The sequence below is a fragment of the Acanthaster planci genome, linkage group LG09 (assembly GCF_054643075.1).
Source record: "Acanthaster planci isolate LZ-2023a linkage group LG09, COTS_SCS, whole genome shotgun sequence".
NCBI lineage: Eukaryota > Metazoa > Echinodermata > Asteroidea > Valvatida > Acanthasteridae > Acanthaster > Acanthaster planci.
This window is the reverse complement of record NC_141785.1, coordinates 12598193-12621666: the sequence shown is the minus strand read 5'-3', so window position 1 is coordinate 12621666 and position 23474 is coordinate 12598193. Positions and strand designations below refer to the sequence as shown.

The window sequence follows — 23474 nt, the reverse complement described above, 5'->3', positions numbered from 1 at the left end:
CTTTCCCGAATAGCGCCCCCAATTTTGCAGCAGTTCAATCATGACGTAATCGGCGCTTGCACTCCGTGCTGTGTGTGTGTCACGTATATGCGCATGTACATGTACAATGTACATGTGAGCACCAGCAGAGGGGCTAGCGCTGACTGCGCCGGTTGGCCACATCACACGAAGTCGATGCGTCGTGTAACGATCACCGGTGATTCACAACCAGAATGGTACAAATTTTCACTTTATACGGCTTTTTATGCCAACAAGCTTGTTATAGTTAGACACATTAAGTAATTGCTTTGTTTTTTCTCCTTGTATTTCAGACTACATACACGAACAAGGGCCCGAAGGTATGTACTAAGTTAGCCCCACTAGTGTGGCTCGGACTCTCACTCCCGATGGATCGGGAGTGAGAGTCCGTGCCACACTAGTGGGGCTAGTACTAAGTGTGAAATTCGCAGTCCTTCGTCATGTTAGTCATGCGTGGCAATATTTTTATTTATGCCGAACACGCAGAAGTTGTCATGTTTCCTGATACTTTTTAAAATGCATGAAACATTATCGAATTTTCTGGTTTACTTTCAGCCCGAGAAAGGACGTTTCATAGCATTTGATCACCTGACATTCTGGGTTGGAAATGCTAAACAGGTAGGCCTAAGCAATAATTTCTGTTAGCTGATTGCATATTGATGTCAAACTTCGACTGTATGCATGCACGCTCATGACGCACTATTATTCGGCCATGATGGGTAGAAATTGGAATGGAGCGCTTTGATTGGTCAGATACTGGAGGTGTGTACGTAGGCTGGCCAAGATTTGTTGTGTTTGTTTTCCAGAGTTTGGTATCAGCAATGACCAAGGATTTGCTGTACATAGTGTAATTGCAGTGTCAGAATTTTGTGGGGTTTTTTGAGGAATGAACTTTCAAATGTAACAGATTTTGATATCACATTCCAGGGTTCCCCTGCCTATTTAAACATGAGGTGGCCCACCTTGTGACTTTTGGTTACTGCCTCACCCTTTTTTTTTGCCAACATAATCATCTCACTGGTCAGAAAATAGATTTTGAAAAGTGATAAATTAACCACAGGAATTTTTCTTAAGTACTTTTCCGTCAGTCAGTTTACTCTAATTTGAAGGCAAAATGTAAAATGTAAGTAAGCCAATGTGTCGAGCATGTTCTAGTAATGGTGTTTGGCACAACCGGGCACAGTTACAAAAATGTTGCTCTCACATGTAAGCAGCGTTACCACACCAGGCTGGTTTAAAGTGGTTTCTATCTGTAAAGATTATTGGCCTTGATAGCAATTTGGGTAAATGTCTAAAAACGGCAACATGAGCACCCGAATCTTGCTCGCAATGGATTGAAACTATGAAAATCCCTGAAAGATTTCTTTGAGCTAACCCAATAAACTTGTCATGTCTATGTGTTTATTTTCCCTTTGAAGCATTAATTTCAAAGACAAACTGCTTGTGTTTCCAGCAATTCTAAGCGTGATTTTATGACCCTACCATGAACAGCAGTGGCTGACTCATGTGGGTCTTAGTTGGACTCTGTTGGTTGTTATCCCACACGATGTAAGACTGGAATTTACTTCATATTCAGCTGTTCTCCCTAATTCAAGATACATATATCTTTATTTCAAAATATAAATTGTTAAATATTATTTCATGGGAACATTATCATGACTTGTGTAAAGTAACTTGAACATGTTAAAGTACAACAGGTACATGTATGTGTGACTACAGTGTAAAAACATATCCTGACCAGTGCACAAAGACATCCATTCTTACTGGCCTTATAATCTAATACTAGATTTGATGGAATTTGCACTCTATAAATTATGTTCAAATGCGCTCACCAATTAAGTAAATAAAAGTTGTATAATACAAGTAAAATACCATTTAAATAAATTAATAAAACACCTACCGGTAAACTTATACGTTACTTAATACAAAACAATTACTGTTTATTTTTTGTAAGGAATGGAGATTTTTTTTAGAGGACATATCTTGAAAGCAAAGATTATATAGCATCATGTAGTGATGCAAGATGGAGAACTTCATTGCGAATATGTGTCACATTGATATTCGCCTGGCTGCCATCATAGCAAGCCAAGCATATAGTACCCAGATGTAAACAAGCCATAACATAGAGGAATGAAATTCGGACCATGTAGGGCTTGAATGTAACAAATTGGTTCATCCTGACATTTTGTCCATGGCACACAAAGTACAAAGGTTGATAGTTGTTTAGTCTTTAATGTAAAACGGTCTCTAATTTTAAATTTAAAAAAAAGGTAATTTGTTTAATCAACCCTGCATGAACCGGGGAGAAAAAACTCCTACCTGCAGTTGTTAATCAGCAAATATTGACAGTAAACATTGTCATATCAAATGCCGCTACCAAACGCAAGTCCATTCCAACCCTCTTCAATTCTTCATATTTCATCAGGACAAAAAATTAAGAGAGGGGACAATTTTCTTTTTTGAAGGCGGATCATCTCAGGGATGCAAGTCTCTGCTTCCATCATCTAATTTTTATTTTGATCAACTGCGCTGTTTGTTCAATAAAAGATCACCACCCAAAAAAGAAATGGCACACACCCAAATAAATTGTACAGCAATTAACAAAACTTCAGTATACTTCGATACCTCCAATGTAACATTTTAGTTTCACATACATGTAATCACAGTACACAGTGGTTGACATTAATGTTTCACACAGGTAAGTTGATTATTTCAAAGTTGAAAAAGATGATAAGTTCCACTTCATAAACCTTCACAAACAAGAATCTAGCTCATCAAACCCACATCAGTGCTTCTCTACTTGTTCATGGCTCAATTGTTTCATTCATTCATATTTTGTTGCTTATTTGATCGTGTTGACCTGTCTGAAAGACAATGGATAATTTTGGTTAAGTTGTCTGGTGAGCCAGAGGTATGAATGATATTAATCAGTTGGCCTGTTAGTGATCTTATCCAGACTGTGCTGATCCTGCTGAGGTACATGTAGCTCTCCATGGGAAATAAGATTCAGCAGAAAGCTGTTCCTTCTCATGATGATACAGATAGCCATAAACATAGCCGATGCTGCAGTTAACATCTAGAGAAACGGGTCTAGAGAAAGTGTCACGATTGTGTCAAAAATGTGCAACAAAGATGAATCTCCTCTTCAATGGCTGCTTATGATATGAAATAAAAGCAGTGAGATCAAACTGATATTGAAAATGCTCATTATGTTTACATGTACTTTTACTGTGTAATAACAAACTGGGTGCGGTATCCTGTGATGTAATAACAATCAGGATCCCATTCATTAGGCCAAGAAATATGCAAGATTTGCAATATATGTTAAGAGATATGATTTCTTGAATTACTGAGTTTAGAGGACTCAAGCACCCCCAAAAAACATGTTACATCTTATCAAGTTTCCTCCTTTTAAATGAAATTACCTTTATTCAGTGTAATTCTGTGAGACTCTGAGAGTATTTTTACCCCAAAAGTCAAAATGTTCCTAAATTTGGGTTCCTAAAGGTTAGTTATTACCCATCTTTTATTTGTCAAAAAGTTTTTATTTTCACTCCACATACAGAAAAGTAATTAAGCTTCTGTAATAATAGTCTTGTAGCGACACATGACAAACAACATTAGATCGACCTAGTGTCTTTCAGCCTAGCATACAATCAACAGATTGTTTCTTCTTCATGATCCAGTTTTATTCATGCTGCTTAAAAAGTGAGGCGTTTGTTCGCTTTTGAGTTAAACGAGAGATTCAAAATGTAGGCCACAGGTTTATGCACAGTCGGTGACTCGCATGATTTGCTGCACACTCTTTAATTTCATCAAATGTTTCTAGCATCTTGCACTCGGTACCATCGCATACCACCATGAAAGGCCAACAACAGAAAAAGTTTGAGAAAATTATCCACCCAAATGCACCATCTTGGGCTTATCTCCCAGTTGCCTACAATCCTTTGCCAATAAACTTGCCAAAGTAGCAGTACTCGTCCAGGTTCCTATCCCTCACTATATCAACACTTGAAATGCTGGATGTGTGTGATTTTACTGAAGTAGTTTGGTTCATGTTGGCCCCACCCCCCTTTGTGGAATAGTGCCTGTTTTCTTGGTTATATGGAGTTTGTTTGCTTACATACCGGTTATTATATTACCGGCCTTTTGCCCATGTGATAATTTAAGTGTTATGGAACTTCAATTGTTTCAATTGTTTGTTCAATGGAATCGTCTTTTGAGTGCAGCCTCTGGGCCACAATTGGAGATATTTAAAAACATTTGAATTGAACTGAATTATGCAGGCAGCCTCGTACTATTGTACTCGTATGGGGTTCCAACCCTATGCCTACAAGGGCTTGGAAACAGGAAGCAGGGAAGTGGTTTCGCATGCTGTCAAACAAGACAAGGTAGGATTTTTTTTAATGGTGATTGGTCAATTTTTCTTCTGAACTGCAAAAAGTCATACTTATGTACATTTATACATACATACATCACCTTCTGTTTAGTACTGTACATTACGTTGATTTTTTTTAAGAGACATAAGTGGTTGGCAGTCGTCACAGTTTCCTACTCAGTAGCCAACTAAGTTGATTTAAAATGATCTTATTTATCATTACTCAATAAAGTGTACATCATCCAACTTGTATTAGGCAGAAAGAAGAGCATGGCAATTTTACATTTCCCTGGAATTTCTTTATTTTTCCAAAGTTTTCTTGCCTTCTCCTTTGATACATTTATCTGTTGTAGAATTCCTCCTAGACGTTAATTCAGCCATGTTGGCTTGTATTATTGGCACACTTCATGCATTGTAAGGATTAGCATCTTCAATTTTGTTCAGAGTGAACTTTGTAATTACGTGATAAAGCTTTATGGAAGCATAAATTTGTTGAATTAACGATTAACTTATCAGCCACCTCCATTGGTAGTCCAGATGGATGGTCATAGATGATGGTTTGGGTTTATACTCAAAGGGCATACGTGAATTTATCAGTTGCAATAGAGGTCATCTTAGGTGGGACTTGATTGAAAAGGAGTTTGTCCCAATGTGTCCTCAGAGCATTTGTATGTAGATTTAAATGTTGACGCTCAGGGCTTGGTTCAGATGGACATTGTTACTGGGGAGTACCAATATGATTTCTTTTAGGGTGGCATTTTAATGGAAAATGTGATTTTTTTTTCATTTCTAATGAATTTTTCACAAATTCAGAATGTTTGGCAGTTAATTCATATTCAACCATTCACATGTGCCTGTGTGTGCCTGTCTTTTGCTACAGTTTCTATCACAGTCTGCATTCTATGAAGCATATAAATTGATTTGTGTAATTTAGCGTGACATTTTGAATAACATGACTGTGCACCTGCTATGAGTTTTATATACACCCATTTACAAATTTCGGTAAAATTTCGGTGACATTCAGAAGGACGAGGAACAGGACATCCATGTACCTGAAGTAAAAGGACATTATAAATGATACATTGATGTATAAATCTTTGTTCTTGAATGTAAACTCAAACTGAAATTTCCACAGATCATATTTGTTTTCCAATCACCATTGAACCCATCGGGAAAAACAACCGAGGGTGAGTGAGAACTGTACCTTATACTCTCTAACTCCCGACACTTAGTTAAACCATATGAGCACTTTTTCCCATAGTTTTTTATTACATTTGTAGGTCAAAACCTCAATCTGCTATTAAATGATTTATTGAAATGAGTCTAAATATGTAAGTTACAGTGTAGCTCATTTGTATGCACTTCTTCAGGTGGAACTGATGCGCCTGTGGCATTATTCCTGTAGAAATGAGCAATTTATCCGTTCAAATGTCTCTACCTGTCAATGTGGATTGTACCATTTGAAACCTGTGATAGCTCTATAACAGAAAATGTGCTGCAGCTGTTGTCAGCACTAGACAACGGTTACTACATGCTCTCCCAGATGCAATCGCTACCGTGAGGTACATGTACCTGCAGAATTGATGTGCATGTGCCTTGTTCTCAACCCTGTCTAATGCAATACTTTTTTCCAAAAATTCATGTACAGAGATGGGTAGGCACCTGACTCTGCATGGTGATGGTGTGAAAGACATTGCCTTCGAAGTGGAAGACCTTATATCCATCTACAAGGTACATGCACTGTAGTTACGTGGAGGATGTGACCCCTGTGCAACAGTAGTCAAAAATGGACCATGTTCTTGAGTAGGCCATATTGGAAATGAAACTGAGGTTAACTCTTCATTTTTGAAACTTATCAAAGAAAAAATAAAATTTCCTATCGCATTAGTACCTGTCTTCTCGGAGTAATAATTTCACATTTGTAATAAAACATACTTTAGTGTTTAATGCCAGATTTGGAAAAAACATGAAAGAGAAAATTTGAATCCACATGATCATTAATTATAAATAGTCTGATACCATCCAATTACATAGTTAAAAATAAAAAAAATTCATTGAACAAGATCAAAAATGGCTTCCTTAGGAATAAGGGCCATTGTTAAAGGTGTCTGTTGACAAGGTACCATCATCGTTAAGGAAGATGAATTTTGTGACCATGCTAAATGCAGTCAAATGCCCCCGTGGTCTAAAGTTCTTTTGTGCTGTTTTTAGCTGTTTGGCATGATAGAGTAGAGTTCCAAGACGAGTGTTTGACCTGGCACACTGCACAGCTCAGTGAAGTCCACAGTTGCATCATGTTAACCTGATTAAAATTCTTTGCTTTATTTTTCAAACTCCTGCAGTCCTTTACCTAGGATGACCCAGATAATGTCACAAACTTTCCACGTGCCCTGTTAAGGCCTTACCTGCCTGCCGATGGGCATAAATGTACCCATGTATGTGTGAGAACTGAAGCATCATCCATACATGTAGAAAGTGCATTGCAGCATTTCATCTTTACATGTACATAACGAAGATAAGTTCCGATTACTACAGTTTTTATGAAAAATGAATGACACTGTGATTGTGTCTTTTCCCTGCCAACAGAAAGCAGTTGAACGAGGTGCCACCAGTGTCAAGGAACCATGGGAGGAGTTTGATGAAGACGGCTCTGTCATGTTTGCCCAGATCCAAACGGTACGCTCACTAATCATTGTAATCACAATACAGTTGAACCTGCGAGCAGATTTTGGTCTGTCAGTAGAACTCTCACACTCTCACAAAGCAAACTAGAGAAAATGTGTTTGTGAACAAACAAATAGCTGTCCCAAAGTTTTTTTCATTGTCTTTTGATGACTGTAAATGAGTACCATAAGTGTGCAATTAATTGGATTAGAAATGAGAGCTTATTTGTCTCTTTGACAACAGAACAGAGGGCTTTTTTGCATTCTTTTTACACACTCCCGTTTGAAGATACATATCTGCAAGATTTAAACCCGATCGGACATTTACTTCAGGAGATATAGGGCCTTAAAGAGTGTGCCTTTAATGTCATGTGACTTGTCTCCTGATGACGTCATCATCACATGGGGTCAAGACTCCTCTAAAGCACTCTCTTTTCAAGATATCTGCAAGATATGAACCTACTTGGACATGTACTTAAGGAGATATAGGGCCTTAAATAGTGTATTCTCCGTTGACATGGTCTGCAAACTCTCCCCTTATTTGCATAATCATAAATGCATTGCCACTCTAAAAAACAAAATTCTTTGATAATATCTAACATAACAATAATTGATTACACATTTCAGATTTTCTGTGTACAAACTTTAAGAAAGAGAGTGCAGGACCACTATCGATGACATCTGTTGCACTATGCTGGACACTTTGGTGCAAAAAAGAAATTTCACTTTTTGTAACTGTGACTAGAAAGGTGCACTGTATGATATACACTCCAAACCACTCTCGCATTCATCGGCAGACACAATGTGGGATCTGTAAGTTAAGGGTCTGATGTTGTCATTGACTTCGTCACACGTCGTGTTTGGGGTTCACGACTTAATACGTCCCCACGCAGATCAGGTGTCATGCCCTTTTTTAAGCAACAAAAGAGTAGAATCTGTGCAAAATTAATAACATTTGACATTTTGATAATGTTGTTATGAAAAAAGCGATATATCGGTATTGGACAAAATACCTTGTTGACGGTGACTATATGTATCAGTATATGATTTGAAGAATACTATACCCAATCAAATTTAATGGAATATGTAAATATTAAAAATTTAATAATAAATCACTTGATGATGTCATCATGACGTAAATATTTATGTATTATGTTTGCTTTATGGGGAATGCTTGTTGTAACTTTGACGATCAACTATAGTTACCAAATTGTGCCTCGAGAATGTGCACAAAGTCAATGGGCTGAAACAAATATTGAAAAATCAATAATAAATCACTTGATGATGTCATCATGACATCATGTTTCTAGGATCATCTGTGCACAAGGGTTCTCCATTGGTATAAGTTTGGAGATCCAAAGTTGCTAAAGTAGCGGGCCAATAGTTTTCTAGTTATTAGACTAAAAAGAAAAATATATTGATAAGTGGAAAACAATAAAAAGTATTTTAATAATATTGTAATACAATTGTCTGTCCATACATTTCTAAAGTACTGTAAATTATCAATCCGATTAGATGTTATAAGTCACGAGATATGATTTTTGTTTTCAAATACAACTTCCGGTCACGTGAGGTCAAGATACCAATTTTCATCTGCAACGCATCCCTGACTATGTGCATACCAAATTTGAGTTAAATCCGTCAAATAGTTTACTAGTAATTAGACTGTAAAGAACGAAAATTTGAATTGAGGTCACGTGACCCCTGATGACATCACGATTACAAAAAGGTTCGGGGCACATCTTCTGATGATGATCAATTACTATACCAAGTTTGTAATTGATTGGACTTAAAATAATTGCCAAAGTGCCCCTTAGAAAAAAGAGCAGAAAAATTGAGATTGTGAACAGCCAATTAACTGTTCACCCCGGTATTAAATCGGAGCCAATTCCTTGTCAGGAAGAAGCAGTTTAGTCATGAATTTATCCTCAGTTTACTCTCAAACGGCATTGGAGTCTAAAACAGTAACCATAACACTGCCAATTTATGTCCAAATACACCTCTGAAAGTGATTATGGGTGTCTGTTTTACCTTTTCATAGTACGGGGATACTACTCATACATTTGTGGAGAGACGCAATTACCAGGGCCTATTTTTGCCAGGATACAAGCCAGCCATGTATAAGGATCCTCTTGTGAACCTCTTGTAAGTGTAACCTTGTAAAATGGGGCTCTGTTGCCTGGACTACACTTGCCATCATGATAATTTTTTTTTGGGGGGGGGTCTTTTTGACACTTAAATTTCATACCTAAATCTTCAGGTAAATGTCATTGTCAGTGCACTGAATGACAGAGAAGCACATGCTTAAGTATGATTTCACAGAAAGATTAGAAACATGAACTTTTCCCTCCAAAGGTGTAATACTTTGTTCCCTCCCTTTCATAAATGTCCACGGCGTCTAACTTAGTTTGGTTCTTCAAATTATATGTGCAGGCCTCCTGGTAAATTGAAATTTGTTGATCACGTGGTTGGAAACCAGCCAGAAGATGACATGGAGACAGTTGCTGAGTGGTAAGTCAAAGGAGATAAAAGGCTTTACATTGCTGCTCACAAACCCTTGCCAACGGTAATATTTCACATTGCATGTTTTGGCCGAAAATGCCAAAACAAGCTGTTTCAAAGAAGGTGTCATGAACACAGTCCCTTATTATATAGTTGGACTTTGCAAATGCTGACCCTTAAGGCTCATTTGTTAAGATTCGTGCAACACTTCTTTTGTTTGATTACTGTTTGCTTTTCAAAAATGGAGAATGTTACAATGCATGGCCGTAGCCAGTGGCTGCTTGAGGGCGACACACGCTCATCCTCCACAGGCCGCTTTAAGCACCTGCATGTGTACAAACTCAGTGGGAACCTTTTGAGTATGAGAACAAGTACGGATGCCTTGCATTACTGCATTCAGAGTATCCCAGAACATGTTCTGACACGGAGAATCCCTGCATGTTTCGACCTCATCTGGTCCAAATTAATTAAAGGATGCTCCATTTCCAGATAGGAAGATGTGACTGACATCGTCAACTGCCATTAATACAAAAGCATGTTACGTAGCCTGTGTCTTTGTGGATTGCTCACTCGCGCTAATGTTGTACTTAATTACAAAAAAGTCTTTTTAACCCCTCTTTTCAGGTATGAGAAAAACCTGATTTTCCATCGCTTCTGGTCAGTAGATGATAAACAGGTAATTGTTGCAGAATGTGAAAAAATATATATTTCTACCATTCACACCAGAGGGTTCCATCTGTCTGTCCATCCATTAGGGCGCCCCTACATTCAGCCGTCCGCCCAATGTCAAACTTTTTGCTTGTAGATACATATGGATAGTAGTATATGTATGTGTCATTTGTGCTTGTTTGTTTCAATCTTGAGTTTTATCAGCCTTAGAACTGCATGTGCACGGGAGTGTTTTAGAAGTGTTGTTAACATACGTGTACATATTCAATGAAGAAATCAAATCCCAAAATAATGTCAGGGTTTGTGTTTCGCGTACATCATGTATATATATGAGTACTGTAGACTCCTGTGCTGTATGCACACATGAGTGGGTACAAAGGGGAAAGGGAAGGAGATGGATGGGAAGATGGAATGAGGGCTCGGAGTAGGAGATGGATTGGATAATGGGGTAGGGGACGGAGTAGGAGATTGGTGGGATGATGGGGGGGGGCAAAACCTTTAAAGTGCCATTCATGTTGCATCCGGGACGTAGTCATTTATCAGCCAATTTTATTTTTTTTTCCTTGCTGTTTGTAAAAATTGTGGCAAGCTGGGGCTTGGTTTGCATGATTTTTTTTAAATTTAGCAGCACCATTCGTAATTTGCATGGATGACTCTTAACATGAGCTATTTTTGCGGCAAAGAAATTTGGATTCATACAAAGTAGCGAGCCATGGCAGCTTCGCCATTTTAGTTTTGGACTGTTTAGAGCAGTGTTTTGTGGTTTTGTTGCAGATTCACACCGAGTTCAGTGCACTGCGATCTATTGTTGTCACCAACTATGAGGAGACAATCAAGATGCCGATCAACGAACCTGCAAACGGCAAACGAAAGAGCCAAATCCAGGTAGTTATTTCACAGTCAAAAAAATTTGTCACACATTGTGGCCAGTTAATAAGATTTCTAGCATTTTTTTTTCAATTATTACTATTGCTGCACCAGTTTAAACCGGGGGGGAGGATAATCACAGAATTGGTTTCAATACTTTTACTTATTTTTAGACTGCTCCATGTATTTGATGTTGAAGGGAGCTCATGATAAGTAAGCCCCCAGTAGTGCCAAGGGAGACTGGAATGTACGGCTATCTCAGCCAGTAGTTTAAGGTATCTAGGTGTATATTGTGGGGGACCTTAAGTCTCCCCCCTGCCCCTCTCGATTGCGTTGATTTCACAACTGCAGGGAGCTTTGATACCGTCTATCACTAGAGGGTGTTTCTGAAAGGAGAAAGTACTGGTCACAATCTGGCAATAGATGGTGCTGTCCTTTGTGGCTTCTCTTTGCTTCTGCGTACATAAACTTGCAGATGAGGACAGTTTCTATTTTGAACTGGTTCCTATCCCCCTCTCTTTTTCACAGCAAAGGATGATGTGGCTGGGGACCAGCCTATCTTCCCTGTCACTGGCTGCATCAAATGGACCTATCAGGGTAGAATCACATTAATGCGGCTTGTGTGAAAAAATGTACAATTGGATGATACACAAAATGGACGCTTGACATGCAAATTCTGAGACAAACAAAACTCAATGTAAACAATTCCACAGGGTTGTCTCTGGGGCAGGCTTAACTTGCCAACTGTTATAGGTCAGTTCCTGAATACTGCTGAAGATGACACAGGGTTGATGGTAACCTTTGGCGTCATCCCTTTCTGGTAGACTTGTCTGTTACTTCCAGGCCACAGCCTGGTAATTCAGACATGGACATGGCAAGGCTTCACTGCCCCTGTTTGAGTCTGTGCACAGATCCCGAGCAAGTTGAAATTCACTCACCCACTTCAGGCTGCATCCGAATCTCTTGTCTAGAGCTAGGTCTAGGTCTTCGCTCCATTCGAAATGCGTGGAGACGCATAGACAATAGACCTAGCCGTAGCTCTGGAAGCCCTTTTCGGATATGGCCTCAGTTTTGCTGTAACCAATTTCACTGCCACAGGAGTACGTGGACTTCTATGGAACTGCAGGAGTCCAGCACATTGCTATGAACACAGACAACATCATCGATGCTGTTGGCAACCTCAAGGCCAGAGGCCAGGAATTCTTGACCATACCTTCCACCTATTATAAGAACCTGAGGGAGCGGCTCAAGTCGGCCAAGATAAAAGTCACGGAGGACCTGGACGTGGTAATTACTGTCACCTTTTGGATATAAAAAAGAAGTTCTCCGCTAGAGCTGGTACTGTCTTTGATTCCAATTTTAATTGAATCTGTTCAGATTTAGCATTGGGTTGAGATGTTGCAGCTCAGTGCCGCTCCATTTTATATGCACTACAAAAACGTCCGATCATCTAATCTCTCCTTAGAATTCTGGATTATCTGTTCTGAATCTATATCTGTGTCCACAGTTGCACTCCTAAGTAAAATGGCACACTGCCGCACTGTTAAGTTCCAAATGTGAAATTCTGGACTTGCATCACTTGTCTGTGCTTTCAACTTGAACTTTGTCAGATTGAGAAGCTGAACATCCTGATTGACTTTGACCAGGAAGGCTACCTGCTGCAGATATTCACCAAACCTGTCGAGGATCGCCCTACCCTGTTCCTTGAGGTTATTCAACGCCATAACCATCAAGTAAGAACAAGGGTTGTTAACTGGGTGTAGATTTGAGGGAGCCCATACCCTCTTTTCCATTCACCCCTCCACTGATCATGTGCCATTAGGCTGAACCAATCCCTTCACCAGTCCACCTTCCCACACATTGTAGGGCCCATTGATGTTATTTTTTTTGGAAAAACTGATTGAACAGAAATCCAGAACAGAAAGTTTGTGATACATGGCTTGTCACTCATGTACAAGATCCTGGCTCAAAACAGGACGTGATCTAAAGGAAACCAAAACGAATAACGGCCAGAATCAGTGGACATCAACAGACAGCAAAATGACAGTACAATTTATAAAATCATAAATTAAAACTAATAAGCAAGTGACCCCCCAAGAAAGAGATTTAACTGCTCAAATTCTTGACATTCTGACACTAAGACCCCTTCCCAATTTTGGTGAAACTGGACTATTTCAAACCCATGTAATGCCAGGTATTATGGATCAGATGCTCAGAGTGGTTCATCTGTACAGGAATTCCCTAGACAGTGTGAATAACCCCCCAGTGGAATGAACACACACCCCCAGTTCCATTCTGAGTGATGCTCATTTTGAGCTTTTCAGACTATTTATCCAGATCCAGAATAGAATAGCATCACTCATCCTAAGGTTACTCTGTGGTTCATTCCATCCAAATAACCAGTGTTTTGATTTGACACAATTCATTATCCTGTTTTCTTTGGCAGGGTTTCGGCGCGGGAAATTTCAAGTCTCTGTTTGAGGCCATTGAGCAGGCCCAGGCAGAGAGAGGCAATCTTAACTAATCTTCACATCCTCCTTTAATGGTGGAGAGAACGGAAACTGCACGGAAACCTGCCACCATACCCAGGCTGTGACACATTTGGAGGATATGCATATTAGGTAGATCTGACCCAGTCCACAGTCCGCCTAAATCCTTACCATCAAAAATTGAAGCTTACCTCCTCATAAACACACTGAGTGTCACTTGAGAGGTAACATTTGCAGAAGTTGTGTTACAGAAGTAGTCTTGTTTGCATTGGGAGCTTGACCAGTCTTCAAAGTCTGCTGAGTGTGGACCGGTGGAGTCTAGTTGAGTAATGTTATCTGGAGTTTCTTCTTAGAGAGCGAATATGCACACTCCAGAGAATTTTTCTATTTTGGATGAGGTCAACCATTGTGGTGGCATAACTAATCTGTTTCCCCACCAGCATTTACAGGACATCAAAGCACTCCAGAATAACAGTAACCACAACAGAATCTAATTTTTTAGTTTGAAGATAGAGTCTTTAATTTCCCCATTGTCTGTTTCTGTTTTAAGTATACTTCACAGTAGGGATTTTTTGGGTTGGCTTAATTATGTCACCAGCTTCTTTTTTTGTCTTGGACCCTTGCTTTGTTCGAAATTCAAATATACAAATCCTTATTAACTTTTATTGTTCTAAGTATCATTGCCAAAGGTTTTGCTTCATTTTAATGCCATTTAATTATTGCCTATCCCAATTTTAACACTGTCACTGTTAATGATGAATCTGTGTCATAGACACATATAATAAAGGCTCTAAGGCCCACTTCAAATGTCAAACTTCTGCTGTTTCTAATTTGCAATTGACATAAAAGCAAAAAAGTTCTGCAGTTGCTTTAAACATCTATTTACTCTTGAATGTAAGGCAGTCTTTAAGCATGATGCACCAGGGAAGAAGACAAGATATTTCGTTTTTCTGTGATCAAATTTACAGGGTTCTTGTGGCCCGGAAAAGTCATGAAAAAGTCATGAAAATTTGTTTTCATTTTCCAGGCCTGGACAAGTCATGGAATTTTGTCATAATGACCAAAGTGATGGAATTTTTCAAACACTGTGTGTGATTCCTGTTATCAGAAACAAGTGCGTAAAATGAGAAATTTTTCTTTTTAACTTTAGAAGTTCAACTAGTCCAAAAAATTGCGTTATTGGATCATGGATTTATATAATTTGGTCATGGAAAAGTCACGGAATTTAATTATCCTTCTGGTGCAGGAACCCTGAATTTATTGAAGGTGATATTAAGAGAGTTTTGATTATCCTTTCAAAACTCCTGCTGCACCTTTCAAGAGAACATTTCACAATCTCCAATGATCTTGTCGGATTGACATTTGGTCAAAGATGTAAGTTGGCCAGAAGTATAATTCTGAATGCGAATTCAGAGAAAATGATGATTCATAAACTGACCTTGGCAATGTTCCTTTCTCACATTAGACAAGATTAGAGTGAAACACTTACATAAATCCCCGTCTCCAAGGCATTGGTCGGGATATGCTTATGAAGATTCTCCAGTGGAGATTGTAATCGTGCTGTTGCCGAAAACTGACCAATATTGTTGGTGAAGTTTGAAAAAGTTTGTGAATCCATCATCAGAAATTTGTTGGGTGTGTCAGTCACTAGCAGGGTTTTCCAAAAACCAAAGACTAAAATATTATATATTGGTTTTAATGCTGAACTGAATTGGAGTGGGTGCATGCACATTTTCAAATGGTCCCAGTACAATTCTGACTTGGGACATGCCAATTGCATCAGACACCGCAGATACCCAACGTTTGAAGCCATGCTGCTCTTCTGCCGTTAAACCAGCAAGACCTGGCAAACTTCAGCAGACAGTCAGCAGTTGCTTTAAACGTCGACTTTCTACCGTGTCTAATTCAAATTCTGCACCATTTGAATGAGACATGGCAGAAATTTGACATTTGAAGTGGGCCTAAGAATCCCTGAACCTAATTCTGAATGGAATTATTTTAGTAAATATCTGGCATAACAGGGCAATGAAGGAATGAGAATTGAGTGCAATGTAAGTTGGAGAAGAATGCTCTATATAATGTTTAATACAGTGTACAATGTTGACTGCACTGTGAAATGCCAGATGGACTTGTATGTAATGTACCACCAGGTGACATAGGAGTTCCAAGGAAGGTGTGGGGGATTTACCCATCCCCCTCCAACATATGGCACAAAACATAGCTAATGGGGGTTGGTCACAGATGGAGTGTTTTCTGGAGGGCAATAAGTTAAATGCTTTATACTTGGGAATAGGCTTTGAGGCAGTAGTTTCAATGAAACAGTAGAGCACTTTGTGTTCTGACAAAGGTTTAGTTCCCTTTTGCAGTTCAAAGTGGATGGAATAAATTTGGCCTGGCCAGTTTTGACCTTGAAGCGGACGCTGATTCTCATTTCAAAATAGAAATCACTTCTCGGGTTGCATTGCATTTATAGCCTTCACACTGGTACACAGTGAAGGTCAGGCTATGGAGTGTTCAAGACATGGCTAATGTGATGTACGTACAGTGTTCTTCCAGTTGATTGTGTTTGTATCACATATTATGTTTGGGGTGTCCCAAAAAGGAAACCTAGTTATCATTTACCTTTCAGGACACCCCATATAGACTTTGTGCCCACAGTACATCAGTCCATGGTGCAGAAACCATGTACACTTTAAGTCTTATCCCAGTGTGACTAGGAGTGTTTAAGTACTGTTCACATCATGAGCATTTGAACAGCAGTACAATAATTTTATGAAATGTGAATGGGTGGCCACTTCTAATTCCTTGTAGCTTTTTATTACATGTAGTGGGCCCTTTCTGTGAGTTGTACCTCCCACCAATCTTCCCTGTGAGTGAAAAGCTTGAAATTATATTTCAGATCCATGGAGTTTTATTCTGTTTGTAGTTGTCTTTGGTTTTTTTTCTGTAAAAGGGAAGAGTTTTGCACCTGGTGGTTGTGGATTACAGGATTTTATTTCAACAGGGAAATCAAATAGTTTTACACTGTGAGAATCAGCTCTGCGTTCTGGTACATTATTGTTATTATTACTATTAATATTAATGGCATGTTATTTTCGAATTTTGTTTGGGTAGGTCACCAAGGTTCTATAAACCACAAATGCATATATGACTTTTCTTTGACTGTGTTCAGATAAATTGATGATAAATATTGCCATAATAATGTACATGTTACAATTACACAGAAATCAGTGTATCTAAGTCTTGCAGCATGAACTAAGAATGGTTTTCTTTGTTTATTCCATATTGAATTTACTGTGCATGTTCTCTTTCAGCACTTCCACTGATGTGTCAAAATGAATGTAATACAGAGTTTAGACTTGCTTATCTTATTTTTTAATGAAAGCAGTTACAGGATGAGTTATACTTACTTCTTGTTCTGAATACCGTATGCTTAACAGAAAGGCTATAATCATGTTTAAGCTATGCTTGTTTCATTGCTGCCAAGTCAGTGAGACTTAAATTCAAACCTTTTGATACAAATTCATTCAAACTTCTCACGTGGCAATGCTGGATATAAAAATAATCTGCTTGTGGTGTGCATTCCCAACATTATTTTAGAAAAACAATGGATGAAAACAGAAAAAAAAACCAGATGCAGTAGACAAAATAGAAAATTGGGATTTGATCCTTGGCATATTGCAGGTGTTATTTACATACCATCAATAGTGTGAATGGTATTCTCATCTCAAAAGTTGCTGGTACCTTATTCTGCTTGCAAATATGTGGGCTGGTAATTTTCCCCCGAATGAGTGGTAGTTTGAAGTTGAATATATTATTCTAGATGCAAGTTCGTGTGGACGCAAACCAATAAAGGCTTAAAGTCGAAGGAGTTTGTTTGTTTGTTTTGCTGTTGTTCAGTCCCTCTGAAATTCTTAATTCTTTTCATAAAAAATGTACATGTACTTTGTAACTTTCAGCTTGCATAATGTGCATTCAAACATGCTGCAGATTTTTGCTTCAACAAGCAGTTCATTGAACAGCTTATAAGATACTGCTGTAATGCATACAGTGTTTGGGGCTCGGTTTAGAAAACCCTTCAATCAAAACGGTTAGAATTCGGTTTAAAAATCCAATGATTAAATTAAAAATTCAGGCTTTCGATAATCACATCTGCAGACGTCAAAAGAGGTCGCCCTTCGCTCCACTCCAGTTACAAGCTCTGCGCGGCCTTTTGGCGCTGAAAGCCCAGCCGTGTTTGTTCACCACTGCAGAGGCACGCACTCCAACACAGCGATTTTGACAGTCTCTATTTGCAATGCCAGGTTGAAATGTATCGGTATGGTACAGATATCCAAAGTGCCGATAGCGGGACAATACCGGTGAAAAACGCGAACAGGGAGTCCTTCAAGTACGGTAAGCTGATCATCGGTACGGGTATTAAGTCTGGCTCAGTGCTTAAACTGGTTTCTGCTTTGAAATATTCATGTAGGCCTGTCTTCTCTTCAGCCGGAATTCCCGGGTTTTTGCTCGTCCGAATGTGTTCGGCAGTGAATTTTAAAACTGGTGGGGTGCCGGTATTCCTTATCACATACTTTGCATTTGAGTGGTTTTCTGTCGGAATGGACGAGGGAGTGCGTCTTGAGATAGCTGCTGTAAGCGAACTTGGCTGGGCACTGAGGGCACCTGTACGGTCGCTCCCCGGTGTGAACCCGCAGATGACTGCGGAGGTTCTGTGCGCACGTAAACGTTTTCTTGCAGTGATTGCATTTGTAGGGCGCCTCTCCTGTGTGTATCCGCCTGTGGCTGGTTAGGTTGGAGCTCTGGGAGAATGTGGCGTCACACTGGGTGCATTTGAACGGTTTCTCCCCAGTGTGGATCCGCATGTGCTGTTTGAGCGAATAGTTGTACCTGAAGCCTTTCCCGCATTCTTTACACTGGTAACGGTGTCTGTCTTTGGTACTTTCGATCTCTTCTCCAACCCCTCTCGTCTTTCCGCGCTTTCTTCGCAGAATGGCGCCATGGCACGACTGGTGAATTTTGTCCACGTGCATCTGTAGCCCGCCCTCCCTTTTGAATTTCATTTTGCAGACGCGGCACTTGAACGGCTTTTCGCGCTGGTGGCTCTTCTCGTGCGTTTTGCAAGGTCCCTTCTGGCTGAACTCGCGGTCGCAGAAGTTGCATTTGTACGTGACTGGCGCCCGTTCGTGGCGGCTCATGTGGAGTTTGAACCCCTTCAGGTACTTGAATTGCTTGTCACAAGTCTGGCATTTGTACGGATTGTGGCCCGTGTGAACGCGGAGGTGGGTGTTGAGATTGCTACTTTCGCTGAAGCGTTTGTTGCAGTAGCTGCAGACGTACGGCTTTTCTCCTGTGTGAACACGCAAGTGTTTCTCAAGATTGGCATTGCTGCTGAAGGATTTTTTACACCTTGTGCAAGAAAATCTGTCAGATTTTGTGATACTGCCGTTTTCTGCTGGACGATGGCTTGGCTTTGAGGCCCTCTTGTTTGTGGCTCCTTGAACTTTGTGTGTGCACACTCTGCATTGCTGGTGGGACCGTTTCTGGTATCTGGCTGCAGGTTTTCTCTGACGTAAACGCCAAGGCAACGTGTAGTCTTTTTCGGGTATTATTTTCGGACTCACCCTCTTTTCGACGACCGTTTCGCTAAAGTTAACGTTATCTACTTCATGTCCCGTCAGTGACTCGGCATCTTGATAGCCAGAGTCCATTTCCTCGCAAGAATTCTTCGTGGTGTTCCCTGTCTCTCGTGAAACGACAGTCAGCTGTCCTCCCTCTTCTTTATTCACCCTGGGAGCAACTTCTTCCCGGCAATTCCCTCTGCTTGACGAGAAGTCGTGTCTGTGGTGCTCGACACTGAATTCCAGGGAAGAAATCCCTTCTTCTTCCCTTGACTTTGCGTGCTGTGTACTGGGCTTTAGCCTGAACTTCAGGTACCGTATCTGGTGATTCCGTTTGTGGGATGAATAGCGCTCGAACGTCTTGAACTTCCAACCGCACAGCTGGCAGACAAAAAACCCACGGTAAACCGGCCTACGGCTGTTCGGGGTGAGATCTTTCTTGAGCTTCACTCTACTTATGCCAGGATTCTTTAGCCACTTGTGAACCTCAAAAGCAGAGACTTTAAGAATAGGAAAGCTGTCGTCGAAATGAATACCTTCGTTTTCAGCCCGGAACGGCCAGTCACTGCGCCGCGCTACCAAGGGTGTGTCCTCATGGTGGCGTTTGCATACGATGCATCTCTTGCAACTAGTAAACCCTTGAAGGGAAATGAAAGAAAACGGAACTTTTATTGACAAGAAAATCTCCACCAAAGGTTTGTTACTTCATCTAAGATATTTTAAAGCATGTTTGCAAAGTTTCTTTCGAAAAGAAGACCTAACTGTTTCTTAAAGATTTAGCAGGCCTACACGCAAGAAACCCTGAAATACATGTGGAAGTGATCGTGTTGCGACCCTGTGAATGCAAAGATGGTGCTAGGATGCTGCCTTGGTGATTTATTCACCCCTGTTTGACAGTAAGATAGTTACTATCACTGGAGTCCAAAAGGGCGAAAAAAGTGCTACACATATTAAGCTGAGATTGTGGAAAAGTCCTTCCGCGAAGGACAGAATGGATTTGTAGGCCTACCAATTGTTTTGTTTACCTATCGACTTCTCTTTCTCTATCCATGCTGGGTCAACCTCAATATTATTCAGTCCCAAAATCAACTCCCGACCTTGACCTATGGCCTTTGTGGTAACATAATAGATCTCCCCTCTGCATTGGTAGGCAGCCATGTTGACACCAGTCCACGACGCATAGGTGGATGTCACGTGATGAAGCCAGTCTGTCCTAGAGCCGTCGCTGAGACTGTGGAAATGGCACAGTTTGCCGTCGCAATATATCTGCATTTATTATTTTTTAATCAAAAATAAATAAATACGAAATCCATGACTCAGGTAGATCTGGAAAAGAATACATATTTGGATGGTTGTAAGTTCGAGAAAACTGAAAGAAAAAAGTTAAATAGGCCGAGATGTTTACCTCCCATGTATTCGTGAACGGCCAGGGATTAGTCTTCTTTGTACACAGGTCAATCGGTACGATGTCCCCTTGGAGTGGACCAAATCGCACTCCTGCTTCGATGGGATGCACTGCCCAGACTCCTCGGGCTTTGTTTTTGCCTCCGCGGCACACATACAAGCAGTGCGGTGCCATGGCAAAGTGTTCTTGGAATGCCCCCTTTGCAGACTTTTCCTATTAGTGAAAGACTTCCCAGGTCATCTTCTAGGTACAATTTTTTCCTCTCGTTAATTCTTCCGTAACTTTCTCGAGTTTGGGCCCAGGCATGCAGTGCCGTCTTCAGAATTGTATATATTCCTTGTTCTCTCGTCACGTTCTGTTGCTGATTTGTGAAAATATTGTTCGTCCTATCGCTGTACAGTTGTCTCTTGATCGATGAGGCATATCATGCATACTCAGTCTATGAAGTAAAAAGAAACAAACAAACAAACAAACAAATTGGCATATGGGTGAGGTCGGTGGAAAAAATGGGGTGGGAGGGGTGATCCTGTAGCCACGAGCATCCCTAGGAAGGGGGCATAGCTCTTTCTGGGGGAGCACAGTAAAAGACTGACCAAATATAAAATTGTGAAATGGGTCAATCCCGAGGCGTTCGAACTCGTTCCAAGGAACTTTGTGATTTCAGTCTCCTTCCCCCCCCCTTCCAATTTTAAGATAAGAGGGAAAGTTCCCCTCTTGTCCCCACGATGCCCATGGGCCTAATCAACCTGGGTCCAAAGTAGCCTAGAGGATAATCCCCGTTCCCAAGATCGTAATTGATAGTCACTCGATATTGAAAAAGAAAACAAAATCGTAAAATCCTGAAGGAAACTGTGATGCACAGTCGTGATTGTAATTGATAGTCTCATGATACAAAAAAAGGAAAGAAACACGTATATTGCGCTGAAAGCCACGCAACAGATAACGCTTTCCATGTCGCTAACATGATGTCCCAGTGAAAGTTACTGATGCCGCGCATAGCTTTACATAATGGATATTACTTCGGGATGGCTGCTACTTTGGGGTGCATATCGCGTACACGTGCACACGTGTGTCGTGTCGGTTGACCTTTTGTTTTAAACATGGCACTGACGCGATGGTCCCAGTTTCCTCTACGTAGTTCCCTCAAAGTAATGGCGTCCGGGTATGCCAATCCACGCTAAAGGGGAACACATTAGTCAAATTTAAGGTCGGTAAGTCTGATGATCAACTTTCAGAGGGCTGACAAGACAAAAGCGAATCGTTGCGTGGAGAAAGCGCGAATGCCCCGTGACAGAATTGTCCCATGTTGGAAGGTCCCGCTGAAGAGTTGGTAAGGCATATCAAACTTCAGTTGGAGAGACAAGTCGCAGAGTTTATAAACAATGAACCGTGAACCGTAATATTTTAAGGAGAAAACTCCTCACCTTCTTGGGAGGGGAGTCCTCGGCCCAGAAAGACGCGGCAACTTCACTGGAGGAGACTTAGAATGCAACTTTTCTCTCTCATTACCGACCGAACATGCGAAACTTGGAAGTCAAGTTATTCCTGGCACGACATGATGTGAAGATCGAACCACAGGAAAGACAGAACATGGAGCTGACTGGCAAGGATTGCGCGCGCTGCAGCTAAGCACGGGCAGAGGTCATGGCTTGCTGACCGAGTGAAAACGCGGATGTGCGTCGTCGCTCTCCCCCTTGGCACTGGGACGATCGCGATTATCTTAAAGGGTACATTAATTTTGTTGGTATTAAACACGTCATTGTGATGGACATTGAACTGTAAATTGTTTTCAAAGCATGTCCTATTATAATTAATGTCAGAGACATAAGGAGAAATTCTTTATTAACTCGTACATGCTGCAAACGAAGTTACTTTGCATGCGGCTATATACTTCAACTGTGTGACCCCTTTAATTAGCAGCCAAGCAGACTTGGTTTATTTTCTGCGACGGAAGGGGGAGGGTTTCGAGATTCCTGACCAGGGCGGGAATGTTCATTAATTTTCTCCAGCATTTTGTGTGTTAATTCAAGCACTATATGCGCCATGAAAAAAGTGAAGTCAGATTGCCTGGAGGAACTTATCATGAGCTTGTGGTAGTCTGTCCCATTCCTCAGTCAGTTCCTTCATGATGACATCGACGACGACAAAGTTCTCAAAGGAATGTAAAGGCACCACACCTACGCATCTCGTCTCTCAAAAAGCGTGTACAAAATCCACACACAACAAAGATTCGTTCAAAAGTCACATAAGACCAACTCAACAAATTCCCCCATTTTTTTGCCCCTCATTTTTTCTGTTTGTTTTTTGATCCTCTAAAATTTTAATTTTGGTCTGTTCTTGTCCATCTACATTATATAGGTGCTTTAATTTCTTTTAAAGTGCATGCTTTGTTGTGTGTGGATTTTGTACACGTTTTTGGATGAAGGGAAATGGAAGAGTCCCCGAAATCGCTTTTCTTTTTATATATTTCAAGAGCAAAAACACTTCTAGTTTCTGCTACCTCCTCCCCCTGCAGTCTAACCCCCCCCCATCAAGCGAGGGCTCAGAAAATGGCATTCTTGATCTATTAGGTGGAGAAAATTGGTCTAAAGCTGAAATTCCTTTTCACCACCTCCCATCATTTTCGGCATTTTGAACTCCCTAAACCCGTCCTAAAGCGGGCTCAGCATACCCAATGCAAGTAGCTAGCTTAATTCATGAGTCGGCCAGGGAGAGGGAAGCTTACGTGAAAGAACTTCTTTATTTTATAAGAAAATACATATAATCAGATACGATGAGGTCAAGAACAGTAAGTTGTTTAATACAGAAAAGTATACCTGAAACAATTAAACCTTTGACCGAATGATCAAAGCGCCCTCAGCC

At 40.4% G+C, this 23474-nt stretch overlaps 2 protein-coding genes across 2 annotated transcripts; one reads left to right on the top strand and one right to left on the bottom strand.

Moving 5' to 3' along the window:
- Positions 1 to 71: 71 nt before the first annotated feature.
- hpd (4-hydroxyphenylpyruvate dioxygenase) lies at positions 72 to 17454 on the top strand. The gene is made up of 14 exons (XM_022249481.2): positions 72 to 215; positions 312 to 338; positions 574 to 636; positions 4305 to 4409; positions 5532 to 5583; positions 6045 to 6127; positions 6983 to 7072; positions 9101 to 9204; positions 9493 to 9570; positions 10186 to 10237; positions 11005 to 11115; positions 12196 to 12384; positions 12708 to 12830; positions 13544 to 17454. The coding sequence occupies exons 1-14, from the start codon at positions 213 to 215 to the stop codon at positions 13619 to 13621; spliced, it is 1158 nt and encodes a 385-aa protein (XP_022105173.1). The 5' UTR covers positions 72 to 212; the 3' UTR covers positions 13622 to 17454.
- LOC110987057 (uncharacterized) lies at positions 16851 to 22291 on the bottom strand. The gene is made up of 4 exons (XM_022249479.2): positions 22037 to 22291; positions 20613 to 21051; positions 20233 to 20473; positions 16851 to 19845 (listed from the first exon to the last, which is right to left on the bottom strand). The coding sequence occupies exons 2-4, from the start codon at positions 20784 to 20786 to the stop codon at positions 18071 to 18073; spliced, it is 2190 nt and encodes a 729-aa protein (XP_022105171.2). The 5' UTR covers positions 20787 to 21051; positions 22037 to 22291; the 3' UTR covers positions 16851 to 18070.
- Between the last annotated feature and the right edge of the window lie 1183 nt (positions 22292 to 23474).

Bases quoted from the DNA above. Each gene is read 5' to 3' on its own strand.
- LOC110987057 (XM_022249479.2), bottom strand. From the start codon at position 20,786: ATGGCACCGCACTGCTTGTATGTGTGCCGCGGAGGCAAAAACAAAGCC. The intron at 20,474-20,612 runs GTAAACATCTCG...TAATAAATGCAG, and splicing joins CGTTCACGAATACATGGGAG to ATATATTGCGACGGCAAACT. The intron at 19,846-20,232 runs GTAAACAAAACA...TTTCCCTTCAAG, and splicing joins AGAGAAAGAGAAGTCGATAG to GGTTTACTAGTTGCAAGAGA.
- hpd (XM_022249481.2), top strand. The intron at 7,073-9,100 runs GTACGCTCACTA...ACCTTTTCATAG, and splicing joins TGTTTGCCCAGATCCAAACG to TACGGGGATACTACTCATAC. The intron at 9,571-10,185 runs GTAAGTCAAAGG...CCCTCTTTTCAG, and splicing joins ATGGAGACAGTTGCTGAGTG to GTATGAGAAAAACCTGATTT.